At 45.2% G+C, this 19,159-nt stretch overlaps 1 protein-coding gene across 1 annotated transcript in view; it reads left to right on the top strand.

Moving 5' to 3' along the window:
- RNF121 (ring finger protein 121) overlaps positions 1 to 19,159 on the top strand; it is a 119,600-nt gene that overhangs the window by 32,724 nt on the left and 67,717 nt on the right. Inside the window, exon 3 of the mRNA XM_086949372.1 lies at positions 7,993 to 8,134. Within this exon, the coding sequence (XP_086805498.1) occupies positions 7,993 to 8,134 (142 nt within the window). The remainder of the gene's footprint in view (positions 1 to 7,992; positions 8,135 to 19,159) is intronic.

The raw sequence follows: 19,159 nt of genomic DNA, 5'->3' as shown, positions 1-19,159 counted from the left end.
GGCTTAATATTAGCTAAAAGAGAAATTACAAGGCACTGGAATCTAAGGAGGGTCCAGGTGGCAGAAGATGGTAGGCGGGAATTACAGAAATGGGCACATAGAGAGAGCACTGTCGGGTATTAACAGCCGCGAAGGTTGAATAACGAAAAGGCATTGGAAGGGGCACATGCATGGGAAGTGATTGTACGGTCCTTGGTAGATCGATGTACGGGGGATGAGCGGGCGGAGGGGGCTGGACAGGAGGAAGTACCCTCACAAGGTTGATTCTGATTGGTTCTCGGTATGGCGACATTAGGCAAGGTGGCTAGAGATTAGCATTTTACTGCACACACTGGTGGGGGTGGGGAGGGATGGGAAGTTAACTTTGTAACCAAAATGTGTAATGTCGGATTTATATGGAGAGGGGTATGGGTGTGAACTGGAATTGGTCAGGCCTACTGAGATTTTCAAGATGTAATTGTGAGGGCTGATGAGGGGATGGGGCCGGGTTTGGACTAAGATTGCAGGCTGTCAGTGGTGGCTGATGATACTCTGTACCCTTCCTGAATAAAATTAATAAAATGTGTGTTTAAAAAAAAATGGACCGTGTCTTGTTCATACTTTGCGTGAAAGTGTACTCCACAGCAGACAAGTAACTTCTTATTGCTGTGTACCCCGGTGAGAAAGTAGGTTTGTTTCTTATGCTTAAAATCTCATAACCAGGTTCGCCTACAAACATGTGGGGTGGGCATTCAAGTGTAACCATCTCATACATGCTTCAGGTGCCCGTCACCCCAACATATTTAACAAACTAAAAACTGTGCCTCTGGTATCACAATGCTGTGTGAAACGGTATGGGTGGATTACCTTTCTGTAGGAAATTTTATTTTTGATACCTTATGTGCCCTCCACATCCCAAGACATGTTCTTGCATGATGTAAAAGAAAAACCAAGAGAAAATCATTTTCGCTATAGTAAACTCAGGTTACTTTTTTCCTGTGTGCATAGACCTCAGATGTCCTCTAACTGCTGCATCCATTGAAAGGGGCTCAACGCCTTTAGGGCCCATATCATTGAAGATGCTGCCTCCTAGGTTCCGAAAGTCATGAATCATCCCTCAACCTGGAGTCCTCATAGCCAAGTCCTGTGTCATGTCTTTTGTGAGGACCCAGGCAAAGGGTAGTTCTTCATTGTTAAGAGTCTTTCGGGAGGTCTCTCGCTCGATGTCCTTGCCACGTGCTACCCTTGAAGCCATCTCATTTAAAGAGGTGCCATCCCCTGGCAGCTGTGCACACCTTGCGTGTTAACCTCATTGATTACATTATCTTCTGCTTTGTGAGCTCTCACCATTAAAATTGTTCTGTAGCTACACTGTCTGTATGAGCGCAGGAAAAAAAGGAACCAGACCACTTGAAGGATTGCAGGTCTTTCTCAAAAGGTAAAATTACGAACAATGTTTACCCTTTACACAGCCCCCATGCAAGATGTAGGCACTAGGGCCCTCGGAACCCATTTCACAGTACAAAAGCTTTAAGGCATAGTTGCTTAGGTCTTCAAAGAATGTTCAACAGCCTGTCTTTCCATTCTCTCCTGAACTCCAACAATGCATATAATATTACTCTTTGAGACTCCTTCGGCATCTTTGACTCTTGGGGGTAAGTGGGATATCCGTTCTTAGGTGGTGTTCCCCAGCTTAGTCACTAAAACCTTCAGTGTCTTGACCTTATCGGTGAATGTATTAGTCTCCTTTTCCATCATTGCCACTCTTTCAGATATTTCCCTAAAATCACCCCACAGTAGGTGGAGGCTATTACCATAGCATCCATCTTGTGTTTAAGTGATTTTTGGATACCTGCCTGTCAGCATCACATCTGTCATGATGGGTGGTCTTCAGTGCCCAAGTAAGTTGGTGTGGTGGTTCCACCATCTATGTGGATTGCTGTGCATGAATCCATATTGATTCAATTAATATTGTTGTTGAAATTGCATATCTGTATCGCTTCCCTTCTTCAGTTGTAGACAACAGGGTATTTCTCGCAGGGAACTTCTAACGTTGTCACCGCTCTGGTGCAAGAATCAGCCGCACAATTCCATGATAGTGCTGCATACCTGACCAACATCTGGGGACTCACCGCAGTGAATTATTTATCTTTATTCGGTTTCAAAACAGTAGACCATAAACAGAATTAAAAAAACATTAATCCTTGTTAAAACGCAGATTTATTAAGGATAAATCAATCCCATGTGGAGTGAGGACTCTGGCTAGGCCTAGGAGGTGCGGAGAGGAGAGCAGGGGAGAAGTTGCAGGCCCCTATTGCCCATACAAGTGTTGTCTCCTGAAATAAAATGGAGGGGGAATCAACTGATTATTTGCCATCCTGGCGCGGAGACTCTGCAGAGGTGACGTTTGGGTACCAGCGTGCCTACAATGATGTACTTTGCGCCATTTTTGACTATTTGGTCCCTGGGGGCACATCAGGTGGACTCACCGGAGGGACTCCCAGGTCCCCGAAAACTCGGCTGTGGAGGCAGGTGTACACAGACCAAGCCCCTTTTCCTCACACTCTTAAGAGCTCAAGGGGTCCCGCAGCGTGGGACACATCAGGCGAACACGCAAGAGGGGCTCTAAGTCTCAGAAAACTCAAATGTGGGGGCAGGCTTCACAGCAGTCAAAACACAGGGGTAAATGATGGAGGCAAAGACCAGGCCCAGTGCAATACCTCCTAAAGCAGCAGTGGTACTTGACCTATGGTCTGAGGACTCCTCTGGGTCCGCGAAGCCTATTCAGGGGGTCTGCGCTTACTAGTAAATTAAATAATATAAACAGATTAATAAAGTGTATATAAATAAGGAAAAAAATGGAAACCTGGACATTTTAAAACTTTCTGTAAATGTGAAGGAATTTAAGTTTTGAAGCCAAAAATAAAGTTGGTATCCTCAGATTTTGTGGGAGCAGCACAAGTGCATCAAATAGAAGATCGTATGGACGACATGTGTCCTGAATTGAATTTAGAAAGAAGCTCTAACCTTCCTATTCCGGATTAATTCTTGTTTCTGTATTTTTTGTGTATTGTTTTATATTTCAAATCCTTGCAAATGCTTAGGCGGGGTCTTTAGCTTCCAGTAATGACTCGTTGGGTGTCCCTAGAATCAAATAAGGATTCAGTTGGGGTCCCCGGATTCCAGTAATGAGTGAGTCGGGGTCCCCAGACAGTCTATTAGTCGCTGCTAGTAGCTATTTAACATTGTTTAACCTTCAAGTTTACCTTCAGACTTGGGGAATACCAAATGCCCAGAAGTCCTGACCCTTCAAAGAACAGCCTGCTTAGTCTAGCACAACAATGTCCTTCTTCCACTTACTAGGTATTGTAACCACTGCAGTACAAGAAATCGGTCGTTAAGATCTAATTTTGTTTTAGCACCTTGCCCCGCCATCCCTTTAGTCAGGTGTCTGGCACTGTGAGCACCCCAATTATCCCAATTATGGCACTGTTCTGCGGCTCTTTATGTCTCCCAAAGAAATTGCTGTGGGATGTCCTGGCCCCAGAGTCTGTGGTTTAGGTCCTCCTTTCTTCCACCCAACCTGATCCATTGATGGTGTGAAGGCTTCTTTCTTTCCTTTGCCCTTTTTCTGAGGAGCTGAAGCCGAGAAATTGGAGAATGCCTCGGCATAATCCCTACTAAGTTAGCTAAAAAAAAGCCCTAAAGTGATCATAAGTATGTAAACGTTAGGCCTGCTGTCCAAAGCAAGCAAGGGATGATTGCAACCTGGACGTCTGCCCTTGTGTTGCTGCAGGAAGCCCACATAACATGAATCAATGTTCCCTTTCTCAATACATGACATTACTGTATTGGCTCACCCAGGGTACACAAAGGGATCCCAAAGGGGAGGCAATAAAGGCCCCCAAAAATCCTCCTTTCCAAGTTCATAAGACATGGCATGACCCTACCAACCCCTTCGTAGGAGTGCTAGGATTGCAGGGGAGGGTATCCTTCAGTGTGATGAGTGTCTGTGCCCCTCTGCGATTTCACTGAGCAGTTTTTGACACTCTGGAACCAATACTACTGGAGGCAGGGGCCTATAGACCCATAATAGGGAGTGGGACTTTAATGAAGTGTTAGACAAGACAGTGGACAGATCTTCACCGGCATCAACTTCTTCTGACTGGATGTCTCACCAATTTGTCCACGCCCATGGCCTCTTGGATGTCTGTAGGGTGATGTATCCCTCACTGTATCCCTCACATTTCTCTCAGGAGTCTGCAGGACGTGCTTGTGGCTGTACTATTTATTTGTGTGAGTGGGTGAATGCCCTAACACCTTTACGGCGACTAACTACTGAGAGGCATTTCGGACAATGCCCCTCTCATGGTTACGCTGGGGAGGAAAGACTGGGTAAAAACAGGAAATTGACACTTCAGTAGTTAGGTGCTTCAGGACAGAGACGTGGTAGTCGAATTCCAAGCCGAATCTGTGCTCCTCCAGGAAGAAAACTGAAACTCTCTCATATCTGACGTGACGCTTTGGGAAGCATACAAGACTGTCCTCTGCAACCTCTCTCTGTCTTCCGCAGTTTAGAACGCTATACTGTTTATAAAATTTAATTAGGACAAATCTACTTTCTTCCTTCCTGGGAGCTGTAGACCCCTGAATCAAAGTGGGGATCCCAGTGATGATATATGTCTTCTGCTAGTTAGGCATGGAGGTAAAGCTCTGTAAACACTGATTCCTGGTGAAAAACAACCTAGGAAAAGTATTATGTGAATTCCAAGCATACATATCCAGATGGAGGGGGTTGCCACTTTCACTTGTGGGTCGGGCAAATCAATTTAAGATGATGAATTACTTTCCCGAAGTTCCTCTATGTCCTCCAGAATACCCCTTACCTGATACTAAATGAGTTCTTCAACAAGGTGGACATAACACTGCGTCTTCTGCTCTGGGATGGTGATGCACCTGCATAGTCCTGCGTACCCTACAGAAAACTTCTACAGCAGACTACAGGGCGTACTATTGGGCTACCGACTTACAGGCAATTAATGAGTGGCGATTTGCCCCTAGAGAGGACCTGGCAATGAGACTTTAAGTCCTTGATGGAACCACACAGTTATATAAATTGCTCGGAAACGAAAGCAGTCACAGGAGCAGGTGGCCCAGCCAAAAATAGACAGCTGCTAGCGAGCGGCAATGCTTGGAAACAGAGGATCAGGTGGTTTTATAGCATCTAGAGGCCTTGAGTAGATGTTATTACACACTGACTGACTCAGCGGCCAATACTTACTATCTGGCTACTTTCAGAAATTGAGTTGAGAGACCAGGCCGGACAGCTCCTGGCCTGGCTAAGCAGGAGGGAGGGAGAATGCAGGTGGGTTGGGGAAACCCTTGACTGGGAAGGACATAGGTATTTAGACAGACTGTGACCTAGCGGAGGCCTTTGCATACTATTTCTGGGCCCAATACTGGGACCGACGCTTACTCCCTGAATCAGAAAGGCAGGATTTCCTTGGGGATCTACCTCTCTGTGGTTAACGACAGAGGACAAACGAGCTCCATCTGGAACTCTCATTAACTGAGTTGACGGAGGCATGAGCCAATTACAGCCTGGAAAGACCACGACCCCCAATGGGATACTGGTGGGATATTATAAACGGACCTTCTCAGTTCAGGACCGCATCATCTGGAAATGCTCAACGAGCCACGAAGGGGATGGGACCTGCCGCTTGACCTCCTGCCTGGTGCGATTGTGGCTATCCTAAGCCCGGGAAGCCCAGAAATGCATGTGCCTCATACAGGCCAATTTCCTTGTTGAACACGGAGACCAGCATTCTGGCTAATTAACTGGTCTGCACCATTTCTTCCCTTGTTCATCGTGACCAGACAGGGTTCATGCCCAATCGTGCAACGTGGCAGAACCTCTTGATAACTGCATGCATGGCTAGAGCACCAAAAAAGCTCCTGGCAGTCCCAAGCTCTTCTGTGCCTTGACGCCGAGAAGGCATTTGACCGCATAGATTGGATCTTCCTACGCCGGGTTCTGACGAGATTTGGGATGGTGAATGTTCTTTTACTCGGACACCTTCTCTCTGGGAAGATGGTCCAGACAGGGCTGCCTGTTATTCCCCCTTGCTGGTTGCATTGTATGTAGCCCCTGGGTCTGCATGAGGGCAGACATTGTGGGTTTGTTGTAGGTGGAGTCAGAGTTCTCCTATACGTGGATGATGTCCTACTGTACCTGTTACAGCTGAACTCCTCCCTGCTGACGGGGCTCTCCATCTTCTGCCGTTTATAAAATTAATTGCAACAAATCCGCGTTGTTCCTACTTGGATTGAGAGAGAGCCTGACGCCCCAATATTCCCCCCCCCCTACCAACACACACCCCCTCCACGCCAAGTCATGGTGGTGATCCCAGTAGTGACAGACAGCTTCTTCTTGTTAGGAATAGAGAACTCTCCGCAGAGACCAATTCCTGGAAAAAACATTCCGTGAATTCCAGGCAGACATATCAGGTTGGAGGTACTTGCCACTTTCATTTATGGGTCAAGCAAATATTTTTAAGTTGATTAATTACTTTACCTAAGGTCCTCTATGTCCCCCAGAATACTCCTTACCCGATACCAAGAGAGTTCTTCAACATGGTGGACAAAATGCTGCGTCTACTGCTCTGGGATAGATGTACCCCCTGCATAGCCAACAGAGAAATCTCTATAACGGGGACATCTTCTCTCCCAGACCACTGGGCGTACAAATGGGCTACCCACCTACAGGCAATTAATGAGTGTGGATTTGCTTCTGGAGAGGTCATGGCAACAAGACTTTAGGTCCTTGATGGAACCACACAGTTACATACATTATTTTTGTGGTACTAATAGAGCAGACCACTTGACTAGACTGACTGCCAAATGGGAACAGGAGGTGGGCATGATGGATGACCACCGAGTGGGGCTCATTCAACTGAAAGTACTTCACAACCGCTTGCCCAAAATGGGTAGGACAACTTACCCGAACTTTTGTTTAATGAGGCCCATGGTCTTTTGGTCAATCCAATAATTCTGCTACTTTGCCGCCATACTCTGCATCCCCATCTCCAACCAGCGTATCGGTGTTCAGGTTGGCTTGTTTTGGTGGCCCCTCATCTTCCCAATCAGTCCCAGAGTATACCAACCAGTCCACCCACACTTTTTGAAAATTCCTGGGGCCTTATGTGGCTTCATATACAACTCATTCTTCTTCCATACTGTGTGTCATATGCACCACCCATGAGTGTTTGGTGGGCTCCTGAGAGGTTCCCCACAGTTTTGCTGTATCGCTCTTTGCCAGTGCGAACCCTGATGTTTAGTTACAGAACTGCCTCCGTGGTAAGTTGACTTCAAACGGGATCCCCAAGAGTAGACATTGTGGCTTGAGTGAGACAGGTGCCTCTGTGACTGATCCAAGTTCCCTAGTAATCTCCCATCAGGATTCCTGTATGGGTGACACCCCCAAAATGCGTGAAAAAAGTGCCATGGACGTCGTCCTATCTCTTGCAAGAACTTGATGGCTCAAGTGCTTTGGGCGGGGGCACAATAAAACTTGTAGTTGGAAATTGCTGGGTTATTGGCGGTGTTGCCATTGTATTATCAATGATGGACAGTTGTGTGGTGTCTTTCAACTCGAAAAGCATAATAAAAACATTTTACAAAAAAGTTTATAAACTTTATTTGTGCATGAATAATGTTAAAGATAAGTAACTTTCACATCGAACTCCCATAAATTAATATCCTTTCCTATGGGAGCCTCCACTACTTAATTTTTCCTTATTTGGTTTGTATGTGGACTGTGACTCTGGTGGTGTGGGGGGTTCTGGCATGTATTCTCAACTCCAAGGCTGAGTAACAGATCGTAGAAACACTTAGTCATTTCCTCCTTGTTTTTCATTCTTTAACTTGATTCAGGGAGTGGTTATGTTGTAGTGTGATTTTTTTTTTCTTCTCTTTTGTTTAGTGACACATCTCACGTCTTTGTTTTGGTTGCAGAGTCGAGCATGCTCGGATGCATGCCAAGCACCGGGGCCACGAGGCCATGCACGCCGAAATGGTACTGATACTTATTGCAACTCTGGTGGTCGCACAGCTGCTGCTGGTGCAGTGGAAGCAGAGACACCCTCGCTCATACAATGTAAGGACTGATGCTGAGGCCTGGAGGCTGCTTTTTCAGTGCATTCAATGTTAAAGTGCCTGCTTTCTCTTGGTACTTTGATTGTCCCAAGAATGAAAACAGAAAAATTAATTATTTTTTTCTCAGATGGTTTTTTAGAGGTGATCTAATTGAAGTGGTAATAACTTTTATAACATGACTTGAAAATCCTTCATTTCTTCCTTGCTTGTTTACATTTCCTATTCAAACGTGGTGCTTATTCCTGAGAGAGGAGAACAAACTTTTACACGTCTTCAAAATGCAAACAAGGACAGCCCTTACATGTGCAGTCTTCCATAGAGACAATTAAGCCTTTCTTTTCATACCAAGCTTAAAGTACACATCCTGTGAGCTTGCTTCCACTGCTTGCCTCGCATTTGATATGTCATCCTGACTTAGTGAAGCATTACTGCAAAATCCTTGGAAGTGTTCCATATCTCAAGAGATGGTAGAGATTGTTCTCAGGCGTCAGAGAGCACATTTAGGGAAGCGTGCATTGAAACTAGATGGCAAATGCTGTTCCTCTGCCAAGAGCCTTATTTTTATTGTCAAAGAGAACCTCGCCTTAATTGAATGAAGACACAGGCATGATCTGGGCTGAGCTGTGAAGGGCTCGAAAAGGTCTATGGCCTTTTGGAACACACTACTGCTGTCTAATATGTTGGGCTGTCTAATATGTTGGGGGCTGCTCCCTACAAGGAACAGTGAACCCTCTGTCTTTGTAACTGATACACCTGTTATGGGCAGGAAGAACGTTATGGGTAAGCCTGAAAATAAATTCTGTCTGGAGGGCTATCAGTCATTGAATTATATAGCCATGCAGTCGCAAGTAGTCTGATGGAAAGAGGTTGACCCCAGATTATTGTTTAATTGAGATTTTTCTTCAGTGTATAGTGTCCAGGCTCTCGTAGATCGGGCAATGGAAATCTAGTTTCTTGCCACCGCGAATAGCCTATTTGGAATAAGTTTTTAGGTGGTTGCAGGAAAAAATACATTTTTGATTTTGATAAGGCCTGTCTAAATAAGTGGCTTTAGAACTCGTTTACCCACAATTGACCGTTCATTTGAATACTTTGCAAGTAAAAGAATGAAACTGGGATCTTTTTGCCCCCCCTGGATCTTACGGACAACTCAAACCATGAGTTAAACTGAAAGCAGCAATTACAATTACAGTAGATTACAGTAAACCTCCTTATAAGCATCCACTGCGAAGTATATTTGAGGTATCCACATGAATCTGAGAAGAACTTTTCAAGCAGTATAGACTCTGTTATGGCAATTTGTATAGCTCGCTAATCACCCTTGAGGCTATCCAGGCACTTCATAGGTGGGTAGGCTGCTGTGTCCCAGGTGAGGTTATTTAAAGAGCCAGATCTTCAGCTTCTTGCGGAACATAAGAAGCTATGAGGAGGCTCTGATGTGATAAGGGAGGTTGTTCCGTGTTTTGGGAAAGCTGTACAAGAAAATGCAATCTGCAGCTCTATTATTGTGTATGCAATGTACTTGTGATAGTGAGAGTCCAGTTAAGTGGAGGTGCCTGGGAGGTTGGTTGAAGTGTATGTGGGTCTTGAGGTAGGTGTGCTTTGTATGTGTGTGTGAGAAGTTTGAACTGAGTATGTTTGTGTATCTGGAGTCAGAGAAGCTCCTCGAGGTGTGGGGTGATGCGGGTGTGAAGAGATAGTTTGAGTCTTGTGGCAGTGGTTTGGAGCCTGTTGAGGAACTGTTTGGTGATTCCTGCGTAGAGTACATTGCCGTAGTCCAGTCTGCTAATCAGGGCCTATGTGACTTTTTTTACTAGTATTCTCTGGTAGACACTTGAAGATTTTTCGCAGCATCCTTAGAATGTGGTAACAGGTGGAGTTTACCATGTTTACCAGGGCTGGCATGTTGAGCTTATCGTCTCGGATGATTCCTAGGTTTCTGTCTTGGGTGGTGGAGGTAGGTGTGGAACAGAGGTCTTCCAGCCACCACGTGGAGTCCCAAGCAGAAGTTTTCCTTCTGAAGATCACCACTTCTGTTTTGTCTAAGTTGAGCTTCAGACAATTGGATCTCATCCAGCTGTCTGGCATTAGCCATACAGGTGGTGAAGTTGTTTTTTGTCATGGGGGTCTTGTCTGACACAGAGAGTATCAATTGGGTATTGTCAGGATAGAACAGTATGTTGATGATGTGCGATCTGATGAGGTCCTCTAGTGGGTATACTATAGATGTTGATTAGGGTGGGAATTGAGAGATGATCCTTGGAGGACTCTGCAGACGGTTCTCGGCTCCCTACACGTAGGGTGGCATGCTGACATTGTGTTTTTCCAGTGAAGATGGAGCAGATCCAATGGAGGCCTAGTCCTTGGATTCCTGTTTCATGTAGTTTCCTGATCAGGGTGGAGTGGCAGACCTTGTCTAAGGCCGCTGAGAGGTCGAGCAGGATAAGGTCTGCTGTTTCACATTTGTTGTGGATCATCCGGATGTCGTCATTTGTTCGGATGAGGGCAGTATCAGTGCTGTGATTGGGTCTGAAGCATGACTGCATGGTTTCTAGAGTTAGTGTGCATTGAGATAGTGGGTGAGCTGCTTGTTGATGGATTTCCATGACCTTGGCTGGGAAGGGCAGTAGAGGGATTAGTCAGTAGTTTGCTTGTTGGATGGGGGTCTGCAGTCGGTTTCCTTAGTAGTGCATTGAGTGCCGCGTGTTTCCAGGCCTCCAGGCATGTCACAGTGGTGATGGAAGTATTTAGGATGCTGGTGAGTATTTCTCTGATTGGCAACGAGCCCATGATGTAGATGTGGTGGGGGCAGGGATCCATTGGTGCCCCTGAGAGGATGGTCCCCATGATGTTGGCTGCCTCTACCGTGGTGATTGTTTCCCATGTAGTCTGGGTGTTTCGGAGGTTGTTTGTTAGAGGGGTGGAGGTGTGGCTGCAGGTGTTCGGTTGAGGATACATATGGTTGTAGATGGCTTGGATCTTGTGAGGTACTGGGTTTTTCAGAACCGGTACTGATCCGGTAACCCAGCGGTGTCAGGGGCAACACCCAAAGACCTAGAGTACTTTCCTGATTCAGACCGCAGAAACAAGAGTCTTCTAGATGAATTCAAGGATCAAATTTATTGGCTGCAACCAAGTAACAAGCGTCCTGAAGTACAACAGCATGTAGGTTCTCAGGAGACTGCTCAAATTTACAAAGCCTGGCTTCTTCTTTTATACAGATTTTTAAGCTTCAGGCAAGCATTCTTAGATTTACAGTGCAAACATTCTTGGATTTACAGTGAGATATTCACATATTTTCATTACAAAAGAAAAAGCAGAGTCGCGATGACAAGTATACATTTAGTGTGTCCAGTTCGTGATCAATTACCCGGCAAGGCCCAACATTTTCATCAGATATCTGTGTACCCTCAATAAAACCGGGCTCCTCCTAATCATAAAGCAAAAGAAGAGAAAAGAGCAGGGACAGGTGTGAGCGATGGAAACAGTTTATGGCCTGTTGTGCTTTGATGCTATCTTGTTCGGCCACTGGGAGAGAAACTGACCAAACAGGTTTGGCTTGGGGCAATGGTTCCAGCTTGCCCAGGTCACAGAGAAGTCAATTAAGGTGTATGTGTCCTTTGATATCGAATTCAGCTGTGGATACAAGCCTATGTGAAGGGCAACTCACAAAATGGCTGCCAAGCGTAAAATGGAACCCAAGGGTTCAAAAACGAAAATGACGATTTTGTGGTGAAATCGTTACTCGATTATGGCGAAAATGCTTGTGCATAGTATACTAGCCATTATCGGTCTTTTGACACCAAAATCGTCATGGTACGACAAAGTTTGTTGCACGAGTCCAGAATTTTCAGAACTACAAACCCTCCTTTTGCCCTAACATAGGCAATTTAACCTAATCTTATGCTAGTCTGAGTCCAGGTCTATATTCCTAAAGTCATTGAGATGTTGCTGCAACATCATTCTGGTACTTAGTTCGTCTTTTGACACAGGCTTCCTTACACATGATGTAGCACAGAGGCCACATATTGCAGGAGCGCACTGTACGCACAGACAGAACAGGAAGAGAATGGCTAAGACCATCCCAATGACCATTAGAATTTCCCATCCCCAGCCGGATATCAGTTCCCAGAACCATCCCATAAAAGACCAATCCCCTTTATCCATATGAATAGATTCGGAAATGTTATGCAGTTTGGAGATAGCCTGGTACACTGTTGGAACGTTATCTGGAATGAATATGCAGCAACTCGATTGGATCAGTTTACATACCCCACCTCGGTCTGCAAGTATGACATCTAACGCGACCCTGTTCTGAAGGGTCATAAAACGATCCGACTGGAGCTCAGCAGTCAAGTTACGAAGGGCACCAGCAGTTTCAATTACGGTGGATTCAACCACCCTTGCTAATTGCCTTATGTTTCTGCTGTTAACCATGGGCCCCCAAAACGGCAGAAAACCTTTTGCGAAATCCCCAAACTCCTGTTCCTACAGTGTCTTCTTTACTCACAATACCCCTAACTGTCCTTGTCCGATGGTAATCTGCTGCGGCCGTGTAGGTGGGAGGCAACAGGAACGAAACAAAACATGTGCCCGAAAAGTTAAGGGGCAACCATGTATAGGCTCTATCATGGCAGATGAAATAAGTACCCTTAGCTGCTAAAAACTAAGGGGAAGTCCGAGATGCAAAAACATACGTTTCAGTACAGACACTCTTCCCTAACTGAGCTCTGGGATTCTTGCCAGTACCTTGCAGACACAGATGACCCTGATGGGGTACAATCCAAATCGGGGAAGATCTCTTAGCTTGCTGTTTCTCACTCAGAGTAGCTCCATATCCGGTCACGTTCCATCCTATGTATACTAGTGTCTCATCTCTAGGGATAGTCTCATAGGAAATATCTTCCTTAATCATATCTACTATACCCTTAACTAGAGCACTATTCTTAGGATTGTCTGTTATAGAACGTAGGGGGTAGACTTCATGTGCATAAATTAACATTGTCCTGTATGCCCACACAGAGCCATTGTGACTGAATGGCAGGACAAGGTAAGGGATGCCTTTATCCGTTGTGTGAGGCATAAGACCACACACCCAGCAGTTAGTCGTGTTCATTACTAGTTGGTGTTGGTGCAAGAGCTGGATGAAGGAGTTATTAATAAACTCTAATCTCCTAACTGACTCATGTTCAGGAAGGGGTTGAAAAGAATGTGCAGAAATAGTAGGAGGGGGTATGGGCGATGTAGTCGGTGCAAAGGTCACTTGTAAAGAAAACAGTATATATCCTATTAAAAACATCATTGCACTTTATAACAGGAAAATACATAATAATAAAAAACGTTTTCTTGTCATCAATCCACATATTCTTGTTTTAAAATTTACAGCTTTGACAGGTCTCTCCATTTTGAAAAACTCCATCCTCTCTATGTTGCTGCCCGCGGTGGGAAATTGATTCTGCTAAGGAGTGCTTCTGTTCAGTCCAGGGTAACTCCCTCAGACCAACCAGAACTGTCGACCTAACCGTCTCCAGCTGCACTCCAAAGACTGTGGCAACCGCGACCCTAGCAGCGGAACCCGGATGGCGGTTCGAAAAAACAAAAATGAGCAAGTTTCTCAGGTGGGAGAGCTGCGCTTTCAAAAATAGTACTTAGAGGGAAAAAAATGTATTAGTCCAATTTTATTAGTTCGTATTTCTCTGCCTCAGATTATACCGTTGTCTTTCCGGTATTGTATGGTCTTGAAACAGGGCTTCAGGTTCTGTAGTGTCCAATTGGGCTGATGATGGTACGGCTGGTTGCAGAATATTGTCACTCTCTTGTTCTGTAATTGTTCCTTTCACACGAGCATCACAGATTCAGTCTCTGAGTCGGCGACACCCTCCTGGACCCACCGGTCATAGGGCAGAGGCAGAGGGATCCGTTTGCAGTGGGTGCGGTGAATCCAATGTTTTTTACCCTCCACTCGAACGGCGGATCTCGTCGAGAGAAGGACCAAATGAGGACCAGTCCACCGGGGCTGGTCGTTCTTTGTCCGCTGGAAGTTTTTCACGAGGACATATGTTCCAGGATAAATAGGGTGTCCTGGAGCTTCAGAGGCTTGAGGTAGTGAGTCGTGGACCTGTTGGTGTAAAACACGCAATTTAGCCGTCAATTCATACAAATAGTCCAGCAAAACAGGATGCTCTATTTCACTAAACTTTGTGGGTCTGGGCACCCCCCCATATGTTGGCCGGACGGCCGAAGACAATTTCATAGGGACTAAGTTTTACTCTAGAATGCACTGTCATTCTGGTGGATAGGAGTGCTAAGGGCAGAGCATCAGGCCATTTAAGACCAGTGCTTGCTTGGATCTTGGCTAGTTTTAACTTTAGGGTGCCATTATAGCATTCTACTAATCCAGCTGATTGGGGATGATTTGCAGCGTGGAACTTTTGTCGGATACCTAGCCCTTCACACACTTCCTTCATCACTCGTCCCACAAATTCACTCCCATTATCACTCCAGACCATTCTAGGCATTCCGAACCTAGGGAAAAACTCTTTCACAAGGGCTTTCGCTGTGGACAAGGCAGTATTGTCCTTTAGGGGATATGCTTCTACCCATCTGGAGAAGGCACAGACAACGAGTAGGTATTTTAGATTGTTGCACCTCTCCATGTGTATGAAGTCTAGCTGCAAAACCTCAAACGGATACGTAGGAGGTGCAAAACGTAGGAGGTGCAAAATGACCAGCTGGAGTTGGTGTTCCCTTACCAGGATTGTGTTTCAGACATACCATGCAATTTTTAACCACGTTCTCTGCACACTTCGGGATTCCAGCATTTTGCCATACTGGAGCCAACAACTTGCAAATCCCTTTCACGCTGATATGAGCCATTCCATGAGCCATTGTAACCACTGCAAGCACGTACGCATCAGGTAGCAACCATCTCTGATGCTCTGACAATTCGACCCAACAACCATTTGCATCCATTCTGCCCGTACTTTCTCTCCACGTGTTCAACTCTTTCTCTGTGGCCTCAGATTAAATCGATTTCACACTTTCTATTGTGTCCTCACACATTCCAACGTCACCAACCCATCTTGCAGGACCTGCAACATAAATTCGGCTTGTCACATTCCTGGCTGTTTCTTTTGCAACTTCATCAGCAAATGCATTCCCACGACCAACATCATCAGTCACCTTCTTGTGGGCACTACATTTTACAATCGCAACTTGTAGAGGCAAAGTCAGTGATTCAAGAAGCTCATTCACCAACTGACCATGTTGAATCTTTGCTCCATGCGAAGTTAAAAAACCACGTTCACGCCACAAACGTCCAAAACTATGAGCCACACCAAACGCATACTGACTGTCAGTGTACACATTCACTTTCATTCCTTTTGGACAACACACACGCTCTTGTAAGTGCAATCAATTCTGCTGCTTGGGCGGAATTATGTGGAATACGTGTAGTTTCAATGACTGTATGCAAAGTGGTGACAGCATATGCTGCAGTCGTGTCACCATTCGGAAGCTTGAAGCATGAACCATCCACCCATAAGGTACCGTCACATTCAGAAAGAGGAGTATCTTGGAGGTCTATTCTCCCTTTTGTTTCTTCTTCTGTTCTAAGAAAACAATCGTGCTGTTCTTCAGCACTCTGTCTCAACTGAAATTGGCAACAACGTGGCTGGGTTTAATGTGCTACATCTTTTGATGTGCACATGGCTTGCTAACAAAGTTAGTTCGTAACCAGACAATCGAGCACTAGTTAAGTGCTGTGTCTTGGTTCGGTTCAACAACGTGTCCACTGCATGTGTAACCATAACCACTAACGTGTTATTCATCACCAAACCAGCAGACTGTCGAATAGAAACAGCTGCTGCGGCTGTGGCTCTTAGACAACTCAGCAACGCCCTAGCTACCGGATCCAAAGTCGACGAAAAATATGCACATGGACGCTGCTTGTCTCCAAACAACTGTGTCAACACTGATAATGCACAACCTTCTTGATGTAATACCCAAGAACGCACGCACTTCTCTCTGTTTTTGGCACACTTAATTTTGCTATTGCCTGGATTCTTTCTGGGGTCAGTTTCCTTCCCTCCTTCGATAAGAGATGACCTAAGTAGGTCACTTCTTGTCGACAATATTGTAATTTAGGCAAGGACACTTTATGATGCAGATCACACAAATGACGCAACAATGACAACGTGGCTTCTTTACAGATTTCCTCAGAATCTGCAGCAATAAGCAAGTCATCAACATACTGAATGAGTGTAGCACCTTCAGGTAAAACAATCGTATCAAGCTGCATTTTTAGAGCTTGACTATATATTGATGGACTTTCACAGTAGCCCTGGGGAGCGCGTTTAAAGCGGAAACTTCGTCCTCCTAAACTGAAGCCAAAAATATCCCTACTTTCCTCAGCAATTGGGATGCTGAAGAAAGCATTCTTCAAGTCAATCATCGAAAACCAGGTAGCAGAGGCTGGGATCATAGTCAACAGGGCAGTAATGTCAGGAACAACTGGAAATTGTGGCACAACTATTTTATTGACCTCTCTAAGATCAATCACAAATCTGTACACAGGTGGCTGGGAGGGATCAGTTCGTTTCAAAACAGGTAGAACAGGACTATTGCAAACGTTGCCTCTTGTCTCTTCAATCACATCTTTTTCAATCAAATCGTAAATTATCGCTAACAACGCTTTTCACCTTCACTAGAAATCTTGTATTGGGGAATGCGCGGCATTCTAACATTGGCTTTCAATGTCACAACATATGGTGGTATTTCCAAGAGACCCACATCGTTAGGACCAGTAGCCCAAAGAATTTCAGGTAGAGACAGCAATTCTGTCGGAATTTTGTCTCTCGACAAATACATTGGAGAAACCACTTTCTTACCTAGTGTAAGTTGTACTCCCGAAGGAGAACAGTACAAAGTCGCATACAATCTTTTTAACAGGTCCAATCCCAACAAGTTTTCACCACAACCTGTTGTTAAAATAAGGGGTGCTTCGAATTCACAAGGACCAACAGACAGGGACATAGGACATGAAATCGGGTTACTAACCGGGGCGCCAGAAAAACCTACAGAAACATTCATTTCGCCAGACAAAGGTGCGCCAGGGAGTTTTGAGTGCATCATAGAACTCTTTGTAGCACCAGTATCCAACAGAAAAGGTTCTGACACACCTGATGTAATCACCTCAACGTATGGTCCACTTTGATTTACTGGAACTGAAACAACTCCCTTTCTTTGTCTATGGCTGTCCTAGCAATCATTACCTTCCATGTATTCATCTTCTGCATAGTAATCATCAGCATAGTACTGAGCTGTCCTACCGGATGCGTTATTCTGCTGATCAAACTTATTCGTAGAATCCTGAGGCGGAAAGGAGCGTGCATTCTGATGGACGTTTCCACGTCCTCTACCTCTAGGTGTTTGCTGAACACCTCTACCTCTTGTGCTTGACACACCATTTGCACGCTGTAACAGGATAAGGCAACTATACTTAAAATGACCCTCTTCCTTGCAATACGAACACTGATTGGGACCCACAGGAACGCGTGGCTGAGTATACTCTACTCTTGGCTTTTTTAACTGCGGAGGTTGCTGATAATTATTCTGATAGTTATTCTGACCGCCATTATTCTGGCCACTACCACCACGTGGCGGGTATGCTTGCTGTAACAGGACCTTCGTTTTCAACTCTTTAGTTTTCTTTTCTACTCTATCTTTCTCATCTTTGTCTCTATTTTCATAATATTGCGCAGTAGCCAATATCTGTGCTGAAGAGGAAACTGCCCATGAACTCTCTGAATCCTTCAACTTCTTACACAACTCTGGAAGCAGATTGTGCACGAATTTATCGACTAACAGTCGCTGACCACCTTCTGTGCTCATATCTTGACCACTGTGGTCGACAAACGTTTCTTCAAACCTGGTGAAGAAATCAGACCCGTTTCATCTTTCTTCTGCTTACATGCAGACAACTTATCCCAATTAACTCGCAATTCGGGCATCAAAGTCTTCATATACGTAATAATTCTACCAGGAAGTTCTGCTACTAAAGGCTCCGGTTTAGCACCACCAACTTGTCTAGCATCAGCAGCGACAATATTCACCCATGTGTCGCCTAGCTCTTGATCATGATCTGTATGACGAATCTTTCCCCATAAAGGCTGTGGAACAACGTTTCCAAACAACATATCTACATCGGCCAAATTCATAATGCATGAACCTGCAGTCTGCGACAATTCCTTGTAATATCCTGCCGGATTCTTGCGGGGATCGGGCAATATCTGCTTAAGGGCTAATACTTCAGCTCGCTTCCATGGGACATGTACCCACACACGTTGAAAATGTGGCAAAACGGCGGGAACAGCATTTGCGTCCCCTTCCCTCCAAACTGGGGGAACCTCTCTCATGGAATATTGTCTTCCCTTTTTCTTGACAGAGAAATCCTAATCAAACAACGACTTGGAAACACCTTCAGTCCTAAGTGATAACAACGTCGCAATGGCTTTCCTAACATCTGAACCCACAATTGTACCTTTTGAAAATTCGAACCGTACATGGCTCAACTCGGGCGGGTTAGAGTCCAAATCATTTTCTTCTAAATCTTCGCATAGGAAAACACACATTTTCTCAAACGTACCTCTGCTTTGATGCTTCCCACTGATGGAAGACATCCATAACAGATTCTAGATCATATATTGTCGGGTTAGTCACCCATCTATGTGCCAAACGATCCAATACTTCTTTCTCCCTAGAATCAGGCAGTTGGCTACGCAACTGCTTGTTTTCAGGGGCATGAGTCGGGCTTGTCGCTCCAAACAAAGGATATAGAAGACTAGAAACAGTGCTTGCCACTCTCTGGCGGACAGACGGAGAAGTCGAGGAAAAGACAAGTGGGAAGGCAGGGTGAGATGAGGCAGATGCAGAGGCAGTGTCAGGAGTAGTACCAGGAGTGGTAGTTGATACAATAGTTAGAGTTGGAGGAAGTATAGGAAGAGCAGGTGTAAAAGCCGATGGCCCT

The sequence above is a fragment of the Lissotriton vulgaris genome, unplaced genomic scaffold, assembly GCF_964263255.1.
Source record: "Lissotriton vulgaris unplaced genomic scaffold, aLisVul1.2 SCAFFOLD_1529, whole genome shotgun sequence".
In the NCBI taxonomy this organism is placed as follows: Eukaryota; Metazoa; Chordata; class Amphibia; order Caudata; family Salamandridae; genus Lissotriton; species Lissotriton vulgaris.
The sequence above is the reverse complement of the archived record's forward strand: the minus strand, read 5'-3'. Positions and strand labels throughout refer to the sequence as shown.